The sequence below is a fragment of the Podarcis vaucheri genome (assembly GCF_965113315.1).
Source record: "Podarcis vaucheri genome assembly, chromosome: 15".
NCBI classification, from domain to species: Eukaryota; Metazoa; Chordata; class Lepidosauria; order Squamata; family Lacertidae; genus Podarcis; species Podarcis vaucheri.
Window position 1 is genome coordinate 34,914,784 of NC_138753.1, and position 25,341 is coordinate 34,940,124.

Sequence of the window (25,341 nt, forward strand, 5' to 3'; positions counted from 1 at the left end):
TTCCCTTAGGGAATTCTATCTCCTAAAGATGAATCCAATCTTTGAAAGAGGGGCTTTCTCCTAACCCCAACCCCAGAAATTCTGAAAATGGCCTGGGCTTTGGCAGGCAAAGTTGCAGGTACAAGTTTTTCTGTGAGAGTCTTAACAGAGGAGTGCTTGGGAAGAAAGCATCAGCCGCAGAGATAGTGTTATTAGAATGAGCTTCCAGCTTTTTGACATCTTTTTCTGCCCTCTGATCTGTAGGGATTTTTGCTGGTTGGGACGGCAATGAAATGCTATTGATCTCTTCCTTTGTGAACGCACACGTCTGCTGAAGCCACAAAGCGACTGCATTTGAGCATCCAGTCTCTGTGCATTTTTTTGTAAAAGTCCTGTTCTCTGCATAATTCTGCCTTTGGATTTTAGCCATGTCCTCTGATGCTTTGCAGATTTGGACAGAAGTATATATTAATAGCCCTGACGCACTTGGAATCCTCATGGAAGCTTTTAACTGACAGGTTCGCTTTTGTCAGATGCTCACTTATTATTTAAGTGGTTCCTTAAAGATTCCTGAAATTAGCCTAAATAAAAGTTATCTATAGTTATCCATTTCAGAAAAGTTTGTTCCATGCTGATTGTTTCACATTTCTTCTCTTTCTTTTTGCATTTTACATTTTTATTGATTTGGGTTTTGTTTTTGTTTTTTTGTCTTTTGCAAAGTTATAAAAATAGCACACCAAGCAAGCAATCATCTCTACAACCAAGCCATCTCCTCTCACAAACACACATTTATTTATGTACCTTGGAGCAAAGCTGTTACGTCCCAAACATCTGAAAGACCGCCTCATTTCCTACAGAACCTCTTGCGTGTTAAGATCAGATTGGTAGTTCCACTGCCCTCAGAAGTTCAGGGACAGTGGCCTGGGAGAGAGCTGGTAAAAAGAAACCATCAAATATGGTTTTTCCTTCTAAAGATGAATGGTGGCTCTCCCCCCACCCCCATTTTTAATGATTTTACACTTCATTACTGCCAAAGGGCACCCTATGTTGAAGTTATGGTCCCATACAATGGTCATCATGGGGGGGGGGGGAAGGATTATCAACTAATATTTAGTTAAGTGGGTAAAAACCCTAGATATTGCATAATTTTTTGGCATTTGAAATGCTGAGGTGATTTGAGGTAAGCATAAAAAAAGAGTCCTGAGGTATGTTTTTTTACCTTCTCCAAATGGAAGTTAATGTTTAGGGAAGCTTTTAATGTTTGATGCATTATTGTATTTTAATATTTTGTTGGATGCCCCCCAGAGTAGCTGGGGAAGCCCAGACAGATGGGCAGGGTATTAATTATTATTATTATTATTATTATTATTATTATTATTATTATTTTACCAGTAAATGAACTAAAATCTTCCTTTAATACAAAAACAGAAATGGGATGTCAAATATATGTTTAGGTTTTTAAAAGGAGACCTGTTTTTGCTCATACCTCATTTACTTTTATGAATTAGCAGTACATATTGGGAAGGAACAGTAGCATTCCTGTCAAATAAGCAAATGAAGGCTGCAAATCTTGGAACAGCAGTCATTTGTAAATCCGATTGGGCTCAATGGGAGTGGAGTGACTCCTGAGAAGACATGCCTAGAAGGCGAGTAACTGGGCAGTAATTCTTATTAGCTTATCCTGAGTCCGCATGGGGACAAGACATTGATGGGGCACCTCTAGCCTCCAGGACAAATAATGTGACAAAAATACTGCACGTTGAGAATCTCGGCTTCCCTGATCATTCCCTTGCAACTCAGTGCCATGTAAATTTGGTGCCAAATGGAAGCCACGCTGCCAGGCTCAGATCCACTTGAGGAGGAGGAGAAGAAGAAGAAGAAGAAGAAGAAGAAGAAGAAGAAGAAGAAGAAGAGTAGTAGTAGTAGTAGTAGTAGTAGTAGTAGTTTGGATTTGATATCCCGCTTTATCACTACCCAAAGGAGTCTCAAAGCGACTAACATTCTCCTTTCCCTTCCTCCCCCACAACAAACACTCTGTGAGGTGAGTGAGGCTCAGAGACTTCAAAGAAGTGTGACTGGCCCAAGGTCACCCAGCAGCTGCATGTGGAGGAGCGGGGAATCGAACCCGGTTCACCAAATTACGAGTCCACCACTCTTAACCACTACACCACACTGGCTTGAGGGCTCCTGATCAGCACGTCTGGCATTTGGTGCCAAATTTAAATGGCGTCAAAGGCAAGCAGCACATGCAGAGGAACAATTGGGAACCCTATCTGATATGCTGTAAATTTCATTGCCCAGTTTGTGAGCCAGTGTGGTGTAGTGGTTAAGAGCGGTGGACTCGTAATCTGGTGAACTGGGTTCACTTCCCCGCTCCTCCACATGCAGCTGCTGGGTGACCTTGGGCTAGTCACACGTCTCCCCCCCCCCTTTTCTTTTGCATATAAAGATGTGTTTATTAGGAGAAATTTGCACTAAAATGGTGATGAATTTTCAGGAGGCTTTTAAGGCAGTAATTATAGCAAATTGCTACAAAATGTGGAGAACAGAATTTAATACAGTGGTACCTCGGTTTTCGAACGTAATCCATTCTGGAAGACCATTCAAGTTCCGAAACGTTCGAAAACCAAAAACTTAATACAGAAGCCTCTCAGCCCCACTCACCTCACAGAATGTTTGTTGTGAGGGAGGAAGGGAAAGGAGAATGTTAGCCACTTTGAGACTCCTTCGGGTAGTGATAAAGTGGGATATCAGATCCAAACTCTTCTTCTTCTTCTCAGTGGCACACGGCCTCCCCACATTTTGCAAAGGAGCATGCTTATAACAGCCATGTCCCCACAACAAGCCAAACTTTGCAAGCCTTCTCCCGACCCTGCCTTTCCATTGCTTTTAAAAACCAAGGGAGTGTTTGCTGATAAGAGATCCTAGAAAAGCAAAAGCATAATTTCCTTCTAGGGATCACTTGTCCCGATTCTCTGAGAACCTGTTAGTCAAAGCTATTGTGGCGTAGTGGTTAGAGCATTGGACTTGGCATGGGGAGACCTGGGATTGAATCACACTTGGCCATGAGGTTCCCTGGCAATTGACTTTGGGTCAGTTGCCATCTCTCAGCCTAATCTACTTCACAGGGTTATTGTAAGGATGAAATTGGAGGAGCGGGGATGTATACTACCTGAGCAACCTGTGCAATAAACGTGTACAGTACTAGATAAAAATAATAAAATAAAATTATAATAATATAATATACAGTGGTGCCTCGCAAGACGAAATTAATTCGTTCCGCAAGTCTCTTCGTCTTACGAGTTTTTCGTCTTGCGATGCACGGTTTCCCATAGGAATGCATTGAAAATCAATTAATGCGTTCCTAGGGAAACCGCCTTCAGACCAGGTCCGGGGACAGTCTGTCCCCGGACCTCTTCTGAAGGCTGGGGGGGGGGACAAGGGCTTTTCTTCCCACCCCCAGCATTTTAAAAAACCCCGGGACAGCGGAGGACTTCTCCGCTGTCCGGGCGATCTTAAAATGCTGGCGGGCGGCATTTTAAAATCGCCCCGGGACAGCGGAGGACTTCTCCGCTGTCCGGGGCGATTTAAAAGCCCCTGGGAAGGCAGGCAGGGGGGACAAAGACTTTCGCCCCCCCGCCCGCCTTCAGAAGGTGTTCCCGCCCCGCTGCCCGGCTTCGGAGGAGGTCCGAGGACAGTGGGGAAGACGCGCTGCGCTTCCCCGCTGTCCCGGATATTTCCCTATGGGCTGCCGTCTTGCGAAGCAAGCCCATAGGGAAATTCGTCTTGCGAAGCGCCTCCAAAACGGAAAACCCTTTCGTCTAGCGGGTTTTCCGTCTTGCGAGGCGTTCGTCTTGCGAGGTACCACTGTAATATAATATAATATAATATAATATAATATAATATAATATAATATAATAATATAATATAATATAATATAATATAATATAATATAATATAATATAATATAATATAATATAATATAATATAATATAATATAATATAATATAATATAATATAATATAAACTGTTGGCCAGCCTCCTACCAAGCTCTTTCTGATCCCTTTTGCAAGAGCTTCTGGGTGCTAGAGCAGCCATATCAGCCTCACCTGTGCCTCACTCAACGTGCAGCAGCAGGGGCAGCTCTAACCATTAGGCAGAATAAGGAAGCCTTCTCAGGCAAATGATCTAGGGCAGGCATAGGCAAACTCTGGCCCTCCAGATGTTTGGGACTGCAATTCCCATCATCCCTGACCACTGGTCCTGTTATCTAGGGATAATGGGAATTGTAGTCCCAAACATCTGGAGGGCCGGAGTTTGCCTATGCCTGATCTGGGGTGTCATAAAAGGGCAGGAAATGGTGAGTTAGTTTTTAATGTCAGGGAACGTACTTGTGGGATTTATTGTCTCAGGTGTCAAAGTAGCTTGACTGCTTTTAGATAGTGTTGGTTGTAGTCAACCAAACTCTACTCACAGTAGCCTCATTGAAATGAGTGGGACTTAGTTGTGTCCTTTAATACAAACGGCCTCCTCTGAATAGGACTAACATTGGATGCAACCCTATGCACCTTGGGTTTTTCCCCAAAAGATATTTATTAAGGTTTTTTAAGATATAACAATGAAAAAAGTAAAAAATAAAAAGAAACAAAATACAACATAAAAACAGTTAAAAAACAAATAATTTTCCATAACATATCTTCCTTACACTTATCTCCCCAGACCTCCTCATACCTCCCTTCTTTGTATTCCACTTCAATTTGTTAGTTCAGCAAATCCTTACCATTAAGCTTTTACCCATTTGTAAACCTTTTTTTTTTTCGTATCTCCTAAAGCATTACAGCTGGAAACCCCTTAGTTTCTATCCAACATCCTTCTAACATTCATTAATTTTACAATATTTCTGTAAATAGTCTTTAAATTTCTTCCAGTCTTCTTTCACCAACTCTTCTCCCTGGTCTCGGATTCTGCCAGTCATTTCTGCCAATTCCATGTAGTCGATCACCTTCATCTGCCATTCTTCCAGAGTGGGTATATCTTGTGTCTTCCAATACTTTGCAATGAGTATTCTTCCTGCTGTTGTAGCATACATAAAAAAAATTCTGTCCGCAACCCTATGCACCTTGACTGGGGGTTGGGGGTACTAGTTATTCCTCAGGCAGAAAAATGGCTTGGGCCAGATCCGTGCAGCATACAAGGTTAATAGGAGAGTCCTGGTAAAGGGTTACATGCAGGGCTAGTTCTACTCAGAGTCAACCCGCTGAAGTTAACAGACTTCATTAATTGGCTTCATTAATTTAGCTTCGTTAATTTCAGCAGGGCTACTTTAGACTGGCATTGGTTGCCAAAGTACAGAGCTTGGAAAGGAACTAATTCTAGTTCATGTTTGCCCTTTGGTGAAGCAAACTGCTTTTGTTCACATTCAGTTCATCGTTCAAGCCCATGCATATAATTCTCAGCACAAACCCCACTAAAAAACAGCGTTCCAAGGGTTACACGCTGCTGTGCTAAAGTATGAAATATATGTAAGAAGACTAAGAAAAACAACAAAACGCACCATAGTGGAATGTGAATTATTTAATTTTATTTCCCCCAACAAGTATTATCTTTAGGCTTAAAGGTCCAAAGAGTCTAAAGCATTTAAAAAGAAGAAGAAAGAAAACCACGTTAGTGAAGTGAGTGAATTAAGTTCATTTTGAGGTAGAACTTTGAATGATTTCTAGTTCACCTTCAGCTAGAATACCCCAAAATGAAGTTAATTCACATTTTGTTCACCCGGCAGTCATGAGACCTACTTTCAGGTGTAGTTCACATATTTCCAAATGTCACTAAACCGAACTAGTTCCTTCCAAGCACTGACAAAATACGAGAGGAAGTGGCTTTGACCCTGGATAGGTGCAGGAGTGGAAAGCGGAATGCAATTGTTCTGCGCACACAGAGAGAGTGTGAGCGCGAGAGCCGATTTGTTTCGCTTCTGGCTTTCTGAGATATGTGGCAAGGTGCAGCTCCCTGCATTGCGAAGGCCACTTTGCCACCTCGTAGAGGATTTCTGGGCTGGAGTGAAATCTTTGCGTTATGAGCCTCTTTCAAAGTCACACGGGCCTCTTTATCCTCATCTCTTAAATGTGTCCCTCTGGTGAGAAAGGTCACTTTGCACAAATGATACCTTGGTGGGGTTTTTATGGCTCTTGGAACTTCTGTGTCATCGTTTGTTCGCTTCGCTGCTCCTCTTGGTTCCTTCTTTCACTTCTCTTCCCACCCCCCCCACCCCCCACTCCAACGAACTAAGTTGAATAGACGTGGTGTTTTATAAAACACAGCTCCATTTCCCATTAGCTGTTCCTTGAGTGTGACTTCTTTCCTGCTTAGGCAGCTGAAACTGGAGACGGAAGAGGCAGCGGGGAAATGTAGTTAACTGTTCATTCCTACTGGGAGTTTCGGGGGGGGTGCGGATTCTGACACTAGAAGAGCTTCATCATACTGTCACACTTTCCCACCAAAGTCTGTTTGAATTCTTTTACTTGTGCAAAGAAGGGCAATAGTAGAAGATGCTAAAAATGAAATAGAACACCGACGCTCTTGCCCGAATCCATCAGGAATGACCACCATGCCCAAACACAGAAACAGTTCAGATTCCGGTTGCTCCCCCCCCCCATCCCTCCCAGCGACCCTGATCCGCAAAATACTTTCCTGGCCAAGCACCTTGAACTCTCTCCCTGCATTCCCTCCCTGTAGTTTCCTTGGGAAGCTACGGTTACCTCTGATCAGTGTTTTGTGGCAGGGATACCAGCACATACCAGAAAAAAGGGATGTGAGTGGCGCTGTGGTCTAAATCACTGAGCCTCTTGGGCTTGCCGATTGGAAGGTCAGCAATTTGAATCCCCGTGATGGGGTGAGCTCCTGTGGCTCTGTCCCAGCCCCTGCTAACCTAGCAGTTCGGAAGCACACCAGTGCAAGTAGATAAATAGGTACCGCTGCGGCGGGAATGTAAACCGTGTTTCTGTGCACTCTGGTTTCCGTCACAGTGTTCCGTTGCTCCAAAAGCAGTTTAGTCCTGCTGGCCACATGACCCAGAAAGCTGTCTGTGGACAAATGCCGGCTTCCTCGGCCTGAAGGCAAGATGAGTGCCACAACCCCATAGTCGCCTTTGACTTAACCATCCAGAGGTCCTTTACCTTTTTAGTTTTACTTACATACCAGAAATGGAGACAGAAATTTATGGCAGTGCATACCAGAAATTTAGGTTTGCACGGTTAAAAGTGGATTAAATCACTCTGCCACCCTGTCCACCCCAACCTTTTAAAGTGGTTTTTCAGAGTTTAGGTATTGACTGAGAAACACACTGAAAAATGCAGGAGTAATGAACTATTAGCAGGAAGATGTGTAAATGTTGCATGAGCAAATGAGGATTTCAGGCTTTCAAATTGTAGTGGCACCCTGTGCAGAGCCAAAATCCGCCCACGACACCCCCCTGGCTTCTATTCTGCTCAGTTAACTGCGTCACAGTTTCAACACCCCGCAGTGCCCCCTAGAGCCAGCTCCCAGTGCAGCAGAACTGGTCAGACTGCCATAAATCCACCTCTGAATGTCCACTGTTATATATATATATAAACCACCCTGCAAACTAACTAGAATAAATGCTCAATAAAGACTGGGCAGTCTGACTTCCGTGCAAGCTTTGTACAAGCAAATCAGGATGATTGCTCAGTAAACTGGTGGTCTGGAGCCATCCTTAAACTCCCAAGGGCCACCGCAGCCTTTTACCCTGATGTAATAGGAGTTAGGTCTCTTCTGCATTGCCCGATCACCACCACCCTAGATCGATCCAACCCAAACTGAGACCTAATCACAAATGTGCCAAATCACAAAGGTGCCAAACCAAATCAGGGGGACCTTGCATAGCCCTAGTTTGAAAGATGTTCCTGCTTTCATCTAATTCCATGTTCAAATATATAAAAGGATGTCACATAGAGGAGGGAGAAAGGTTGTTTTCTGCTGCTCCAGAGAAGCGGACACGGAGCAATGGATCCAAACTACAAGAAAGAAGATTCCACCTAAACATTAGGAAGAACTTCCTGACAGTAAGAGCTGTTCGACAGTGGAATTTGCTGCCAAGGAGTGTGGTGGAGTCTCCTACTTTGGAGGTCTTTAAGCAGAGGCTTTACAGCCATATGTCAGGAGTGCTCTGATGGTGTTTCCTGCTTGGCAGAGGGTTGGACTCGATGGCCCTTGTGGTCTCTTCCAACTCTATGATTCTATGATTCTATGATTCTAATTCTGTTATCTGGCCTCTAAGAGAGAAATTCCTATGAGTGTTTAGTACGAAATGAACTTGCCTCTGGATTCAGGTTGGACTAAATGACCATTGAGGTTCCTAATGTACCATGGGCCTATGGATTTCACACTTCTGTAGCATACCATCATCATAGCCTGTTTAGTTGTGTGCCACAAAATTGTGCCCACAGTGGTTTACAACATATCAAACAAACTGTAAGTTTTTTTAAAAAAACATTTTGTATATACGAAGCATCACCTTATTCCAGACGCCGTAGTTTGGATCTGAGATGCAAATCTTCAGACCTCCAGGGGCCCCAAACCACCTCTCAGCTGGGGAATTGCAGAAACTCTCTGCCCGGCCTTTAACCCACCAAACAGGTCTTATGTCCGATGTTATTGTGGGCTCTCATCCCACCTGGGAAGGTATTTAGATTCTCCTGAAACATACCTGTTTGTGATTTTGCTGAAAGGGTTCCTTGTGTGAAAGCATCGTTTTTTACAGAAAAGCCCGGACAGAAGGCAAAAGTAGACTTCCTATTCCAGTAGCTTAGCATAAATATTCCCTCCCCCTGCCCCCACCATATAAAAGACTGCTTGATGGGGCTTTTCAAAGGCAACAGAACTGACTGTCATAAAAGGGCTGGATTTTATGAAAATAAAGAGGAAGCAATGGGAAAAACATCCTTTGAGGACAGAGCAACTGCTTTAATAATCTTCTGGTTCTGCTAGGGGCCAGTAATATTGAGCATAATCTCTCCAAATACACAGGAGAATCTGTCTTTTGAAAATTGGGAATCTGCATAAAAATCCTGCACTTCATATGTTGCTTTATAATAAATTAAAGCATCTCTAATGGAAGTTCTTTCCCTGCTATTTTGTCCTTGAAGTTTAGGGAATAAAGTCCTGAAAAGTGAGCGCATACATTAAAGATGCAATATCTTTCCAAGCATGTTGCAGATGAACCCCGGTGATCAGAGTACAGGCGGTGAAACTGCACTTGATTGTTGTCAGTCAGATGAACAAGAAGACGGTTTTGCTGCCTCTTATTTTCTGATTTTGTGTCTTGGTATTTCGCTCTAGGACAGTAAAGACTACATAAATCTGGTACAGCTGTAAAACTGAGAAGGGTGGAATCATCTGTATACTGCAGTAAGCAGTATACCCCAAATTGACTTAGGTGTTTTCATGCTAGTGAGAGACTAGTGAGAGTCTGGGTGATACAAACCTTATCCTGATTAAATATATGAGGCATACATTTTGATGTTTCTGCTGATGCTCATTTCTCATGTTGCGTGTCCAGGACCCCCAAGATACCCCTGAATAAAAACACGGTTCACACATCATTTTTGTTTGGGTTTTTGGCATAATTTTGGTCACAACTTTATTGAATTACAGTATGTGAGTGGTTGCTTAGGCATTGGTTAGTGACTATCTGTTCCCACTTGGTGGTAGGAACAGAACTGACAACTGCACCCCTGCGGAAGTCAGTAAGGGTAAACAATTTTGTGGAGAGAATAAAGCTGGGCACCAGACTCTCACCTCTCCCCAAATGCTCTCATAGGCTCTTGCTTGGCCCTAGCCCTTTGCCAGGGATTTGGACAAAAGCACGGCGACCCCCTGGATTCCTTTAATGGAATACCCTTGCAGCAGCAGCATTGAAGGGGCAGGCACAGCCAACCACATCCCCTCCACCAACCAAAAATTAACCAATGCCTAACCGCAACCTTACAAGTTGTGACGGTTTGCTACAAAGTAGGCAAAACCCAAATGGCGCCAGCCAATCAGCCAAATGGTAAAATTCCTACCAGGCCCCTGCCCCAAAGCAGATGACCCCATGACAGGCATAGCAAGGTCAGAGCGAACAAACCCTAAATAAAGGGAGGGTGAGCAGGTAATCCGATGTGCGCAGTGAAAAGAGGAAGCTCACCGCTGCGCGCAGGGAACATATATAGCACCCCCATCAATCAAATAAAATGCAACAATAAATTTTCCCCAGCGACAATTGAAGGTGTCCAATCAAATTCATGGCCATCCAAACTAACCTGCCCAGCAACAGGGGATGTCATTGTTGCTCCCACCGCAACACGTGCTCTCCATGAAGGAGAACCCGCTTTATCATGGAAATGAAAGCGAATGGAGGACCAGAACATGTCTCTGGTCCCCCATTTCCTGTCATTTCCATGTCAGGTGAAGACTCAAGTTCCTTAATCCAAGCCACTGTCAGTTTTTACCCTGTTCTGTTCCGTTTGTAATATTTGTAGCTTATTTTTATTTTTTACCTTTTGGTAAGCTAATATGGGAATGCCAACTGGTCGATGAAAGACAAGGCGTATCTTTTAGAAATAATTAAAATGGATTCTGGACCAGTTGTAGTTTCCTAAATGTTTTTTAACAGTGGTCCCACCAGGAGAGAATTGCCGTAGCCCAACATGGATGGTATCAAGAAAAGTAGCAATATAAATAAATAAATATATAGATAAGTATAAATGTAGTAAATAAATGCACAAGTTCTAAACAGACATACTGGTACTGTAGTTTCTTCTGTTGCCACCAACGCTTCCTTTATTTTACCTTCTCATATTTGCCGCTTCTTAAAGAGGTGCTGTGAGCCAGTGCAGCCTTGGACCGTTCCCCAACAGGAGTTCGTCATAGTCAGCAAGCTGGTGCTTTGATCAATCATTAGCATCAATCTTCTGGTTTAATTAAGTCCAAAGAAAGTGACCTGGGGAAGGCAGGCTGGATGGCTTCATGTCAGAGCTGCGTTAACGGGCGACAATGGTACTTTGTTAAAATGCATTAACGTTCACTTTACATTCCTCTCATCTCTTTAAAAGCTCCAAAATCTCTTGCATTACACAGACCTCTGGTCACTTGGCTGTGAAATGCATTCAGTCCGCAGCAATGGAGGCAATACAATTGCTTTAAATCCTGTTTAGAATTTCCAAAGCCCTTTGGAAGCCCATAGTGATTCATTAGCCTTGTTCAGGCCAGCAACAATGGAGACCACAAGGCATTTGCACCATGAATTTTTCGGAGTTTTAGTCTGAGCCTTCCCTTTGTGCCTTTCTTTCTCAGCTTGTTGCTATTGCTATTATATATGTGTGTGTGTGTGTGTGTCTGTACACACACACCCTTTGTTTTATTTTACTCTGAAGTTTTCAACTCCTTTTCTCCATACAATCTGCTACTTCAGAGATCAACCCAGATGTTTTCTCTTAGTGCTACCACAGCTGTTTCCAGGGCTCTTCTTGCTTTGCTTTGGTGACACGTCGCATGCTTGGTAGTGGCCTCTAGATTATGAAACCACTGTCTGGTTTCTGTTCAGTTGTCTCCCAATCTGGCTACTTTTAAGTGTGCTGTGAAGACCTTTTTACCCCACCAGGCCTTTGGGGTGTACAATTTTTTCCCTGTTGACCTTGCTGGTGTTGAGTTCTGCTTGTTTTATATGTTCCTGCTGGTTTTTAAGTGGGGTTTGTTGTTGCGTGTCGAGGTCCCCAAGCCACCCCCCAAATAACTCACAACGCACACTTAATTTTTTGTTTAAGGTTTTTGGCATAATTTTGGCCACAACTTTATTTAAATACAAAACAGTGAGTGGTTGTTTAGGCTGTTTAGGTTGTTTAGGTTGTTAAGACTATCTGTCCCCCCGCCTGGGGACAGAACTGACTTCCGGGCACCACCGAAAGACAGTGTGGGGGAAAGCAAGTCGGGGAGAAGTAGAGCTGAGTCACAGACCCTCAATTCTCACCCGCATGCTCCCCGAAGGCTTGCCAGCCCTAGTCCCATTCCAGGGATTGGACGAAAAGATGGCAAGCCCCAGGATTCCTTTAACGGAATTCCCTTTCCGCAGCAACCATGGAGGGGCAGGCCCAGCCTATCCTAACCCCTCCTCCACCAATTTATAACCAATGCCTAACCGCAACCTTACAAGTTGTGACGATTTGCTACGCAGTAGGCAAAAACCAAATGGCCCAGCAAATCAGCCAGATGGACAAAATTCCTACCAGACCCCTACCCCAACGGCAGACGACCCCATGACAGGCATAGCAAGGTCAATGCAACAACCCCTTACTCAAGGGTGTGTGGGCGGGTGATCCGTTGCACGCAGCAAAGAGAAAGCTCCAGGCTGCGTGCAGAGTACTTAAACCTTTTACCCCTCCCACCAAAATTGCAACATAACTTTTACCCCAGCAACCCAGTGAACCAGTGGCCCCAGGCCATCTTTAGAGACCCTGCCTGGTAACAGAGGGGTGGCTCAGCAGACCCCACCGCAACATGTGCTCTCCATGAAGGAGAACACGCTTTGTTGTTACTTTAATTCATAGAAGCCAACTCTTAGGGACTGAGGTCAATAAAATATTTGAGGGAGTCGCCCCCACCAAATTGATGGCATGTCCATTCAAATAGTGTGTGTGTGCTGTATCATGTGATCAATAATGGGGGTGGGGCTTACCTCCCCCCCTGCCCCCCACATTCAAGTTGACACCCCTGCATTAATTATATATTTGCTGGCCACCCTGTGCTCCCTTTGGGAGGAAGAAGCAGAGTATAAACCCATTGAAATAGGTCACCTTTCCATAGCTTCCCCTTATGTCAGAAATAATGCATTTTTCACAACCTAGAGAGGGGGACTCCCATGTACTGATTTAGAAATGGTCCACATTTATTATGTTTGGGAGTGACCAGTTTCAGGATGACGTGAGACCATATGCTTTATTCTCTGCGATTTCTTACTCTGGCCTGTCTGCCTGGAAGCATTCTCTACTGTTGTCAGTAGGGCTTGCTCCCAAGTAAGTATGTAAGAGATTCTGTCCTATTCACATTGGCCATATTGAATCTCCATGTTCATAGGTAAAGGTAAATGGACCCCGACCATTAGGTCCATTTGTGGCCGACTCTGGGGTTGTGGTGCTCATCTCGCTTTACTGGCCGAGAGAGCCGGTGTACTGGTTCCGGGTCATGTGGCCAGCATGACTAAGCCGCTTCTGGCAAACCAGAGCAGTGCACGGAAATGCCGTTTACCTTCCCGCCGGAGCAGTATCTATTTATCTACTTGCACTTTGAGGTGCTTTCGAACTGCTAGGTTGGCAGGAGCGGGAACTGAGCAATGGGAGCTCACCCCGTCATGGGGATTCAAACGCCGACCTTCTGATCAGCAAGTCCTAGGCTCTGTGGTTTAACCCACAGCGCCACCCGTGTCCCATGTTCATAGGAAGCATGCCTTTGAATACCAGTGGCTGGCAACAAGAAGAGAGGGATTTAATGCTCAGATTCTGGGCTTCCAAGAGACATCTTGCTGGTCACTATTAAAATATGCTGGGCCATCTGAGGCTTTGATTTGAACCACTCAACAGGACACGTCCTATGATCATTTTGGGGGAAAATAAACTTTCACACCAGAACTTAGCAGGTACCTAGCACTTGTGATTGGTAGTATGTGTAGGCCAGGCAAGACTTCCAGGGCTCACTTTGCAGGGTGTTATCACACAGGTGAGGAACTTGTGACCCTCCAGATATTGCTGGCCAGCAACTCCCATAGCCCCCAACCATTGTACATACCGCTTGAGAGTGATGAGAGTTGTAGTTCTAGTACAATAGTTTCTGGAAAGGCAGAGGTTCCTCACCCTGCTGTAATAGAACTGCAGCATGAAGAGAGTAAAGTAAAGCAACTCAGTGGGCTTGTGATCCTGCTCCTCTTAGCTGTGACCTTTTGGTCTCTTCCAACAGAGTCTCTTTCCATTGACTTTCTTGAGCAGAATAGGTTGGAAAGACCTCTGCATTGCCCACATTCCTGTCTCCTCTTCCAAGGCAGGCTTAGTACATTATTGGTATAGCTTGAAACCAGCCTGACCTCTGTCTATTTGCTGCAAAATACATGAAGGGCATTTAGATCTCATAATCTACTTCTGAGGCATGGAATCCCTTTTCGCTGCCAGGAAACCTTATACAGATACATTACCTACTCGAGGTATTTGCACAGGGGCCTTGCTCTTTATTTCTCTTTTAAACTTGGCACTATAGCACATTAACAGGGGGCTCCATTAGGCATGGGGATAATTGCATTTATTCCAAGGAGCAATAATAGTTTAGCAAAAGCCACATGCAAAAAGAGAGCGCCCAGCCTAGTACCCATCAGCCAAACCACTTCTGTGCTGGTTGTACAATGAGTTCTGCTGGAGAATTCCATGTATGGTTTGACTAAAAGTAAGGCATGAAACAGATACCATCTTTGATTCTACTTTGATGGGAGGAGAGGGTGGGGTGGAGAGAATAAATGCTACTATTAAAAGATCTGGGTTAAGGGCTAAAAAAGAGGCAGAGGAGTTCATATTCTGCTGACCAGTGTAGTGGTTAGCATCGCCTTCCCTAACCTGGTGCCCTCCAAATGTTGGACTACAACTCCCATCATCCCTGACCGTGGGCTGTGTTGGCTGGGCTGATGGGATTTGTAGTCCGACATCAGGAGGACACAGGTTGGTTAAGGATGGGTTGAGTGCTCAATTCAAATTCTTACTCAGCCATGAAATTCACAGGGTGTTCTTGGGTCAGCCTTGCCTAACTCGTAAGGTTGTTCTAAAGATAAAGAAGTGGGGAAGAAGTTAATATACTGCAATGAATTTGTTGGAGACAGACAAGGGTAAAAACACGAATAAAAATCGTATATAGAATAAGAGCTGCAACAGGTTAGGCCATCTGACCTCATCTACTTTCTATATATATTTACCTTCCATGGGTCAAATAGCAGTTTCTGGGGAAGCATGTTATATTGGGGAAATGGCATGTGCAGGGTTAAATATCCCTTTCCTCAGTGTCACAAACCTGATCTGATTCTGAGGCCCTCTTTCATATGTTTTTAAAATAGAACACTCTGTTCAGATATCTCCTGTGTCTTCGTGTGTAGCATTGGCTTGAGTTTCCAGTGTTTAATAAAAACCTTTATATACAAACATGCATCCATGACTAAAGAGAAGATTAAAAATGTTTCAAGAACAAATCAATGAACTGCAAAAGATTCTTGGAACTCCACAAACGCCAGCATCATTTTGGCATAAACACAGTTCAACAGCTACATATAGAAGAAAGTAGGCTGGTGGCACTGAAATTTCCATATGGAATACAGAAAATGTTGTTCTTTCACGCTCTGATATGCCTGTAAGCAAGTATGTAAGAAGGCATCAGTTTTCTGTTCCAACCTGTATTCTTGCAACCAGCACTGTTTCTGTTCTGCTACAGTTTGGCTTCTGCTAAAATGTACATTATCTGTCTTGCTACTATGGCCCAAACTGACATAATTATGCAACTGAATGCATTTCGACGGGAGGAAAATGTCAAAAGCAATGCAGAAAACAATGTGGTTATTTATGCAATGCTGGTGGACTAAAGAAAACCCCCCTAACGATTAGCAAATATCAGTTGCATTCACTTGCGTGATTTCCATTCCTGACCTCGGGCGAACGTGAGAATGGTGGCAATTTCCATTTGTGCTTCCATTTCCTACCGAGCTTTCTGACATCCCTACTTTCAAGCGACCCGTAGAAATGCTAGTGGAGTTCCCCGCTTCTCCCAAAAGCAACTGTGTGTGCATAATTTGATTTCTTTTGCCTTTAAACCTCTTGCTTTCCTGTCCTCTTCTTAACAGATGACTGCCACAGCGCAACAGCCGGCCAAAGCCCAGCCAGTACACATCAACACACCTTCGGCAGCCGCCAACACTCCTATCCCCAGCACTCCCATCGACCCTCAGGCACAACTGGAGGCTGACAAGCGAGCTGTCTACAGGTACAGAGGGATTCTGCTGCCAGGCTGCTCTTTAATGTCGCTTCCCATCCCTGTAGCGGCATGCTGAGATATTACTGGAATCTGGCCTGGGGCTATCTTGTCAGCGAGATGCTGCACAGAGGCTGCTTCTTAGCCGTCTTTGTCAATAGACTGAAAAAGACAGGTTCCAGTGCATGTTCAACTAGGTGAGCCTCAAGCTGAGGACTTAAAAGAGATTTGCTTTCTTTGTCGGAGCTGGAGCTAAATTACAGGCAACAGAATGGTGATGTGGCAATGAATGTTTTGAACGATGGAGGGGAAATGGCTTAGGGGCCCTGTCTGCGTGATCCGTTTCTTCTTTGGCAATGCAAATGCATCTTGATTCTCGCTGGCTGAACGCAGACCACTTCAGTTTTAGGGGTCGGACATATTCAGAGCACTCAAAAGTAAGCTTGACTCCTGATTTAAAGAAATCTAAAAATTTATTCGTGGTAGGTAAAGGTAAAGAACACCCTGGCGGTTAAGTCCAGTTAAAGGCGGCTATGGGGTTGTGGCACTCATCTCGCTTTCAGGCTGAGGGAGCCGGTGTTTGCCCACAGACAGCTTTCTGGGTCATGTGGCCAGCATGACAAAGCTGCTTCTGGTGCAACAGAGGACTGTGACGAGTGCCAGAGTGCATGGAAATGCTGTTTACCTTCCCGCCACAGTGGTACCTTTTTATCTACTCACACTGGTGTGCTTTTGAACTGCTAGGTTGGCAGGAGCTGGGACAGAGCAACAGGAGCTCACCCTGTCACAGAGATTCGAACCGCCAACCTTCTGATTGGCAAGCCCAAGAGGCTTTGTGGTTTAGACCACAGCGCCACCCGCATCCCTCTATCCTGGGAGTAAGCTCCATTGCATTCCGTAGGAACATGGAAAAGGGAGCCAGCACTGCTCACCCCACCATAGCTGTCAACTTTTCCCTTTTTTAAAGGGAAATTCCCTTATTCCAAATAGGATTCCTCGCAAGAAAAGGGAAAAGTTGACAGCTATACACCCCACAAAGCAGCCAAATGAGAAACAGGTATTCTCCATAGCCACCAGGTGCAAAGGAAGTTGGTTGTCAGTTGGAATAAAGCTGTAGGAGGGAGAAGGAGGATCAGTTGCTGTGCCGAAACCCTTTCCATCTTTTAGTATCCTGGAAGAAGTCATGGCTGACTGGAACCTGGAAGAGGAGCACGTTTTGTTGCTGGTCCTACTTGTCGATCTCTAAAAGCACACTTAAAACAATATTAAAACGTATAGCATAAAAATAACATCTTAGAGAAGAGCCTTCACCAGAGGTGACATAATAGCGGTGGTAATTGATTGCATGCATATAATACTCATTTGCTTGAACACCACCAGTGATAACTCATTTTGGGGAATCACTCTTTGATTTCTGCACCCACGGCTGACTGCCAATGGGCAGCCAATTGTCGGCGCGGTGCTTGAGTATGTCAACACTCCTGAAGGGGACCTGCGATGCCAGCGCTATGTGAAAAATCCCTCTGCAGATGAGCTGCGTGAGTGAGGCAGCCTGCAATTTTGAGTCCTTTTGTAATTTTTGATTTCACACTGCATATTAGCAGATTTGTGTTCTATATGTGAAGAAAGGAGCTCGAGAAAAGGGGTGCAGGATAGAACAGCGGCGGGTGGGGTAGGGTGGCAAGGCAAGAAGAAGAAGTGTGTTTGAATCGAAGCCTTGTATATCACACTGAGTGCCTAGAGGGGATTCTTTTTGTTTTTTTGTTTTTTTTAATTAAAATTTCTTGCCTCTGGGTAGCATGACAGTTCAAAACCGCATTGGGGATTTTTCATTTCATGTCAATAAATTTAACAAGGCCCTATTCAATTCAAATTAAGGCTTAAGCTGTATCTTTTATGCTCTCCTCTTGGAGAGGACAGATAAAAAAGAAAAATATATGTGGCACTTAATTTCTCGTCTCGCACCTGCATGCTGATGCGCCAAATCCCCCAGCCTAAGCTAAAAGAGAGCAGTAAGAGGAGAATGTGATAGCAGTAAGTTTGTGTTGGTGGTGATTGATGTGTTAGGAAAGATAATCTCTTTCCACAAATCCAAAACTTCAAGACAAAGTGCCTGGTTCTGAATGGAACATGCAGGAGTATCTTGTTTGCTACCTGGTCAAAGTACAACACAGTTTGGGAGAGCCTCTCTATAAGGAGCGGTACCTGGGTGTTAAGTTGTGGGTTGACATAGCAGCCGGCACAGCGATTTCTTTAAGTAGCTCTTTTATTCTGGTAAGCTGGAAATAAACTGACTGCGAACAGCTCAGCCGGCCTGTATTTATAGTCAGCCGGCTGTCAACATTGTAACCACAACAGCTCAGAGTTCCCGCCTAAAATAACGGACGCGGACCTGAGTGAAAACTATATACAGTATCCCCCTGTTGGCCCAGGGTGAAACTACACTACATAACACCCCTCCCCACCGAGATAAGGCGTTAGTTACAATCGTAATGGTTTCCTTATATACAGCACTACGCGTAATGGTTCAATTAGGCACAAAAGCATATCGGTTACATTTCCCCTACTTAGACCAACAGTGATACCTGTCCAACAACATAGTCCTTTAAATAAGTTGGGCGCTTGGAAACTCTGCCAGACCGCCGGGGACTGGTAGCCAAGTCCGGAGGGCCACACAGTTCTCGCTGAGGCTGTGGTGCGACCCTAGGTGGCGTTGGAACCAACTCCCCTGGAACCGCTGCTGTAGGTGGAGCCTCCGCAAGTGGAGTGGTCTGAGTCTGTTCTGAAATGGCTTGGTTCGGCTCCACGCTGGCAGTTTGCGAGGGAGGTGTAGGTGGGGCCTCGCCATCTGTACGTGTCTCTTCTGGAGCCGCAAGCGCAGTTGGGGGCACCTCGGTAGTGTCCAAGTCGCCAACCCTAAGCTGGTCTATGTGCCGTCGCCACAAACGTCCGTCTTCGAGTGCCACCTGGTACGAGCGAGGTCCAGTGACTCCCACTACTGTGGCTGGCACCCAAGGGATGTCCCCCACATAGTTCCGGGCAAAGACCTGGTTTCCTGGGACAAATGACCGTGGTGCGTTGGCACAGCCTGGGGGTTCAGCCACGGCAAAGTCTGGGTGTAGCCGGTCGAGCGGTGACCTGAGACGGCGGCCCATAAGCAGTTCAGCAGGGCTCCTCCCTGTGGCCGCATGAGGGGTGATGTGTTGCACGAACAAGTATTCGGCGACCCGCTCATGCCAGTCTCCCCGGTCCAGGCGCGCCAGTGCCTCTTTTGTCGAGCGCACCATTCTTTCTGCTTGCCCGTTGCTGGATGGATGAAAAGGTGCCGTTAGGGCATGGCGGATGCCCAGTCCCAAAAGATACCGCTCAAACGTGCCTGACGTGAACTGCGGTCCATTGTCAGAGACCAGGACATCAGGACACCCATGCGTTGCAAACAGACCTCGCAGCACCCGGATGACAGCTTCGGTAGTGGTGGAGGGCATCAGGGCGACCTCCAGCCATTTGGAATAGGCGTCCACCACTACCATAAAGGTCCGGCCGTGAAAGGGGCCAGCCAGATCGATGTGCACCCTCGACCAGGGTGTCTTTGGCGTCTCCCAGGTGTGTCCCTTAGCTGCCGGTGGTGCAGGCCTCAACTCTTGGCACGCTTGACAGGCGGACACCCAGGCAGTGATGGCATCGTCCATATTAGGCCACCAGACGTAACACCGAGCCAACGCCTTCATTTTGACAATTCCCGGGTGGCCAACGTGCAGAGCCTCCAGGACGCGCTGACGGAGTCCCTGGGGAATCACGACGCGGTCTCCCCACAGTAGACAGCCGCGATGAGCTGAGAGTTCATGTTGTCTGGTTGCGAAGGGCTGGAACTCCGATGCAAAAGGCCCTTGTGGCCACCCCCTCCACACCCAGTTGAGCACCTGGCTGATGGTGCGATCCTGGGCAGACGCGGAGGCCACAGTGGCAGCCGATACAGGCGCTGTCGGAAGATCCTCAATCAGAAGGAGCGATGAAGCTGGAGCCGGGTCTTCCACAAATGCTGGAAGAGGGCAACGGCTGAGGGCGTCGGCATGGCCCATCGATTTCCCCGGGCGATGGATGAGCCGGTAGTGGTAGGCAGCCAGGAAAACAGTCCCTCGCAGCATGCGTGGTGAGAGGACCGGTGGAGTTGGACGATCACCGGCGAGGAGGCCCAGGAGTGGCTTGTGGTCAGTGATGAGGTCAAAAGTCCTGCCATAGAGGTATTCATGGAACCTCTTCACTCCAGCCACAAGTGCCAATGCCTCCTTGTCGAGCTGGCTGTAATTCCGTTCCGTCGGAGATAGTGTCCTGGAAAAGTAGGCGAGCGGTGCTTCTCTTCCATCTGGAAAACGGTGACTAAGGACAGCGCCGATGCCAAAAGGTGAGGCGTCGCAGGCAAGGACCAGCGGCCTGGATTCACTGTACTGTACCAGCACACTGTCTGAAGAAAGGAGAGCCTTGACCCCGTTGAAGGCCGCCGTCTCCCGATGACCCCAGGCCCAAGGCGTCTTAGTGCTAAGGAGTCGGTGAAGAGGCTCAGCCACTGTGGCTTTGTGGGGCAGGAACATGTTATAAAAGTTCAGCAGCCCCAGGAATGCCTGCAACTCCGTTTTGTTCTTTGGGGTGGGGGCCTGCTGGATAGCGCGGATCTTGGATGTGGTTGGATGAAGGCCGGAGGCATCGATAAGATAGCCCAGGAACTCTACCTGTGAAACGGCAATCTGGCACTTCTCCCTCTTTACCTTGAGCCCGGCCTCCTGGAACCTGGTCAGCACAGCACGGAGGCGCTCGAACAGCTGCTGGTGTGAGTCTGCAGACAGCAAGACGTCATCAAAATATGGTACCACGCCCGGAAGCCCTTGCAGGAGACGCTCCATAAGGCTTTGGAAGATGCCAGGAGCCACACTCACCCCGAACTGCAACCGGCGGCAACGGAATGCCCCCCGGTGGGTGACGATCGTCTGGGCCTCAGCAGTGGCATCATCGACAGGCAGTTGTTGATAGGCTTGGGCAAGGTCCAGCTTAGCGAAGACCTTACCCTCACCCAGGGAATGCAGCAGGTGGTGGACAACAGGAACCGGATAAGCGTGCTGCTGAAGTGCCTTGTTAATCGTGCACTTGTAGTCAGCGCAGATTCTCACCGACCCATCTGGCTTGACAGGCGTGACGATGGGGGTTTCCCACTTTGCATGGTCAACCGGCTCCAAAACTCCTTGGGCGATCAGTTTGTCCAGTTGTTCGTCCACCTTAGCCTTGAGAGCAAAGGGAACCCGGCGTGGCTTTAGCTTGATGGGGGCGACTTGTGGATCAAGGCTAAAGGAGATGGGCGTACCTGTATATTGCCCCAAGGTGCCATCAAAAACTTCGGCAAAGTCCTTGACCAGACCCTCAGTCTCTGCGTTAGAGATGCAGTTGATGCCGGTGATTTCCAGGCCGAGGGCATCAAACCAGTCTAGCCCTAGGAGGCTTGGCCGCTGACCTTCGACCACCACCAATCGGAGCAGGCCCGAAAAATCCTTGAAGGCGATCCGGAACCGGCCAACGCCTACCACGGGAATGTCGTTTCCCTGGTAGTCTCTCAGGTGTACGCGGTGAGAGTCGAGTTGCCTTTTGGACACTCTGGGTACCAGTCTTTTGAGGGTGCTCCATGACACGATGGACAGGGCAGACCCGGTGTCGATCTCCATGTCACATGGAGCTCCTTCAATGAGCACCGTGACGTTCAGCTTGCGTCGCGTCGACGAGTCGGTTTGGCCAATCGTGGTTCCAGACGGGCAGCGGCAGTTGGTGAGAGCGAAACAACTTTCCTTGGCAGACTGGAGTGAAGACTTGGACTTGCGAGTCGAAGAAGGGGGGGTGTCAGACGGAGCCGATCGGCAGACCTTAGCGATGTGGCCCCATCTGGAACACTTCCTACAGATGGCGTCTCTGAATCGACACTTGGCACGGGAATGGTTGCCTCCGCAGCCAGCACATTCCGGTTGGCCCTTGGAGTTCTGTTGGAACTTCCTGCGCTCCCGCTTTGGCTGGTGCACATCATCGTCTTCAGTGGAGGATGCCTCATCACTGCTGGCCTCTTCATGATGCACCGGAACTGGCTCCCTAGCAAGACGCGGGCTGCTGGACTTGCGGATCTCCTGAGCGGAGCGTTCAGCAGCTTCTGAGGCCACAGCCTCCTCAATGGCTTTCTGTAGCGTGAGGTCTGGCTTGGCTAGGAGATGCCGTTGCAGATGGATGTCCCGGACCCCGCAGACGATTCGATCCATCAGGGCATCGTCTAAGTCTCGGAACTCACAGTGCATTGCAGCCTGTCGCAGGGCGGTGGTGTAGTTGTTGATTGACTCCCCCTCTGCCTGGTTCCGGTGGTAGAACGCATGGCGGGCAGCAATCTTGGACGGCTTTGGTGCGTAGTGGCTGCGGAGCTTCTCTTGGATCGTGTCCCATGGTGTTTCCTGGACTGCTTCAGGCGCAACCAATGCTCGGGCCGTCTCAAACACCTCAGGCCCACAGAGGCTGAGGAATAGGCCCCGCTTCGGATCCTTTGATACTGCTGTCAGCTCGTTGGCTTGGAGGTAGCAGTCGAACCGAGCGAGGTAGGAGTCCCATGATTCAGATGCTGGCGCAAACGGCGGTAGAGGCACAAGTGAAGCCATGATTCCGATGCCGGCGTGAAGGGCGATGGATGGAACACAGTGCTCCAGCCAGAACAGTCAGCTCTGAATTGGTTCTGCCCAGTGATTTCGCTCAGTGATTTCGCTCTATGATTCAGCTCAGTTCAGAGGCTGGCCGCATCTGGCTGTGCTCTGATGTCCATCAATCCCACCTTCGTCGCCAGTGTTAAGTTGTGGGTTGACATAGCAGCCGGCACAGCGATTTCTTTAAGTAGCTCTTTTATTCTGGTAAGCTGGAAATAAACTGACTGCGAACAGCTCAGCGGCCTGTATTTATAGTCAGCCGGCTGTCAACATTGTAACCACAACAGCTCAGAGTTCCCGCCTAAAATAACGGACGCGGACCTGAGTGAAAACTATCTACAGACCTGAGTGAAAACTATATACAGTATCCCCCTGTTGGCCCAGGGTGAAACTACACTACATAACACTGGGTGTCCTTATTTTACTCTTCTCCTTCCATCCCCTTTTCCAGTTGCTCTGTGTCTACTAGACTGCAAGCCCATGAGCAAGGCTAGTGCCTTTGCTCCTAATTTTTGTTCAGCACCTATAGATTTCCTGAATCCTCATTGTTGTTGTCTACATGATTGTTCTGTGTTGGTCAGTAGGACATTGACTGTGGCTGGATGGGTGGGTGGGTGGGTAGGAACAATGGAGGGAGGGTGGGTTTTGTTGTTATAAAACAGAAAATTCAGTATTTTAATAGTTAAAGTAACAAGAATGATTGGGGCTAAGTTCCTCTCAGAAGCATTAAGAAACAGAAACTTACATGCTCGGATGAAACATAGCAATCGCCTTGGAACCCTTTCCCTGTATTTCTGTTTTATTTTGCTTTTGAAATTGTTTTTGGGGTTCTTTGGACTGAAATAAAGTGTGTGTGTGTGAATGTGGAATGAGAGGTGGTGCCATTTTGTGCAGCAAAATGTCTTAGACTTCCCTGACGTTGATTAGTATCCATATAGAACTTAAAGAAGTAACCTTCTCCTGGTGTAAACTATATACACTTTCTTATATATGTAATAGGGACGCAGGTGGCACTGTGGGTTAAACCACAGAGCCTAGGACTTGCCAATCAGAAGGTCGGCGGTTCGAATCCCCGCAACGGGGTGAGCTCCCATTGCTCAGTCCCTGCTCCTGCCAGCCTAGCAGTTCGAAAGCACATCAAAGTGCAAGTAGATAAATAGGTACCGCTCTGGCGGGAAGGTAAACGGCGTTTCCGTGTGCTGCTCTGGTTCGCCAGAAGCGGCTTAGTCCTGCTGGCCACATGACCCGGAAGCTGTACGCCAGCTCCCTCGGCCAATAAAGCGAGATGAGCACCACAACCCCAGAGTCAGCCACGACTGGACCTAATGGTCAGGGGTCCCTTTACCTTAACAAGAATGATAATGAGTGATGCTAATTGCAAAATAATATTAACGTATGTGAAAGCTGGCTGTGTATCAGTGATATATCAGGAACATTTCTGTCTCTTTTTTCTTACACACACACACACACCCCAGTGCATAGTAGGTCCATGCCTACAAGATACAACAGCAAAACTCAGTTGTGGCACACTTTATTATGCCCATCTCCTGTTTTGTTCATGCCACTTACGGAGTTGGCCTTTGAGCTCTTCCATCTTCTGCCACTTTTCCCATCTGAAATACATTAGTTGCTATGGAAATGCGTGGAGGAGGGCCCATGCAACTCCCAAATGCAAAGTAAAGGCAGTTTAATAACTGGTGCCTTGGCCTGAAAAATGCTCTGGATTACTTAAGGCCATTACTGGTGTACGTGTCTAATTTGTGTACACTCAGCGATGTGCTCCATAGAAGCAGCTAAGGATAGGAAGAGATACACACCAGGAGATGCAGCTTCAGAGAAACTTAAATTCCGACAGCCAAATTCTCATTTCTTACTTCCTGGTTCTCATTTAGCTGAGCTCCTTCGTTGAGCTGGCATACCTCATAGCAGCAACAGTGCACTGGTCGGAGCTGAGCAAGGAAGTCACCACAGTAGGATCCAGGAGCAGCAGGAATAAGCTGAGATCCAGGAAAGGCTATCATGAGCCAAGCAAAGTTTCAAACTGATGTCAGGGGCTGGACTGAGGAGGAATGATGGGGGCCGTCACCCCTTCTCCTGAACCTTCCCAAAAACAGGAGGACAGTATAGATTCAGAACAGTGGTTTGCAGAAGGGCATAGTTCAGAGGTTGCAGAGGAGAGAAGCTGGGAAGTACTGGGAGAGGAACAGCAGGAAGAAGAAGAAGAAGCACCAGGGGAGAGACAGCTGACAGACTCAGTGTCCTTGGAAAGCATTCCTGACCTCTCCTCTCCCAGGACCAGGTGAGAGTTGAGAGTAGTAGAACAGAAAGCTCAGAGACAGAAAGCTCAGATTAGCCGACACAGGACTGATGTAGAATAGGAGAGACGTAGGGGGTGGGACTTTACTTGGAGCAACGCTTAGGGAAGACTGCTTTCCTTCGTCTCTCTCTGTGAATACTGAATAAAATTACTTGGTAAGAACTTTTATTGTTTATCTGATTCTTGGCTGCCACCCTGGGAGGGATTGGATTCCCCAAAACCCGACGCCTGAACAGAAAGCCTTTAGTGCAGCCTTTCTCAGCCTGTGGGTCCCCAGATATTTGTTGA

At 46.9% G+C, this 25,341-nt stretch overlaps 1 protein-coding gene across 8 annotated transcripts in view; it reads left to right on the forward strand.

Annotated features, from left to right (window-relative positions):
• PKNOX2 (PBX/knotted 1 homeobox 2) overlaps positions 1–25,341 on the forward strand; it is a 456,445-nt gene that overhangs the window by 323,530 nt on the left and 107,574 nt on the right. For all 8 annotated transcript variants that reach the window (XM_082200515.1, XM_082200522.1, XM_082200517.1 and 5 more), the window contains one exon: positions 15,893–16,032. In XM_082200515.1, the coding sequence (XP_082056641.1) occupies positions 15,893–16,032 (140 nt within the window). The remainder of the gene's footprint in view (positions 1–15,892; positions 16,033–25,341) is intronic.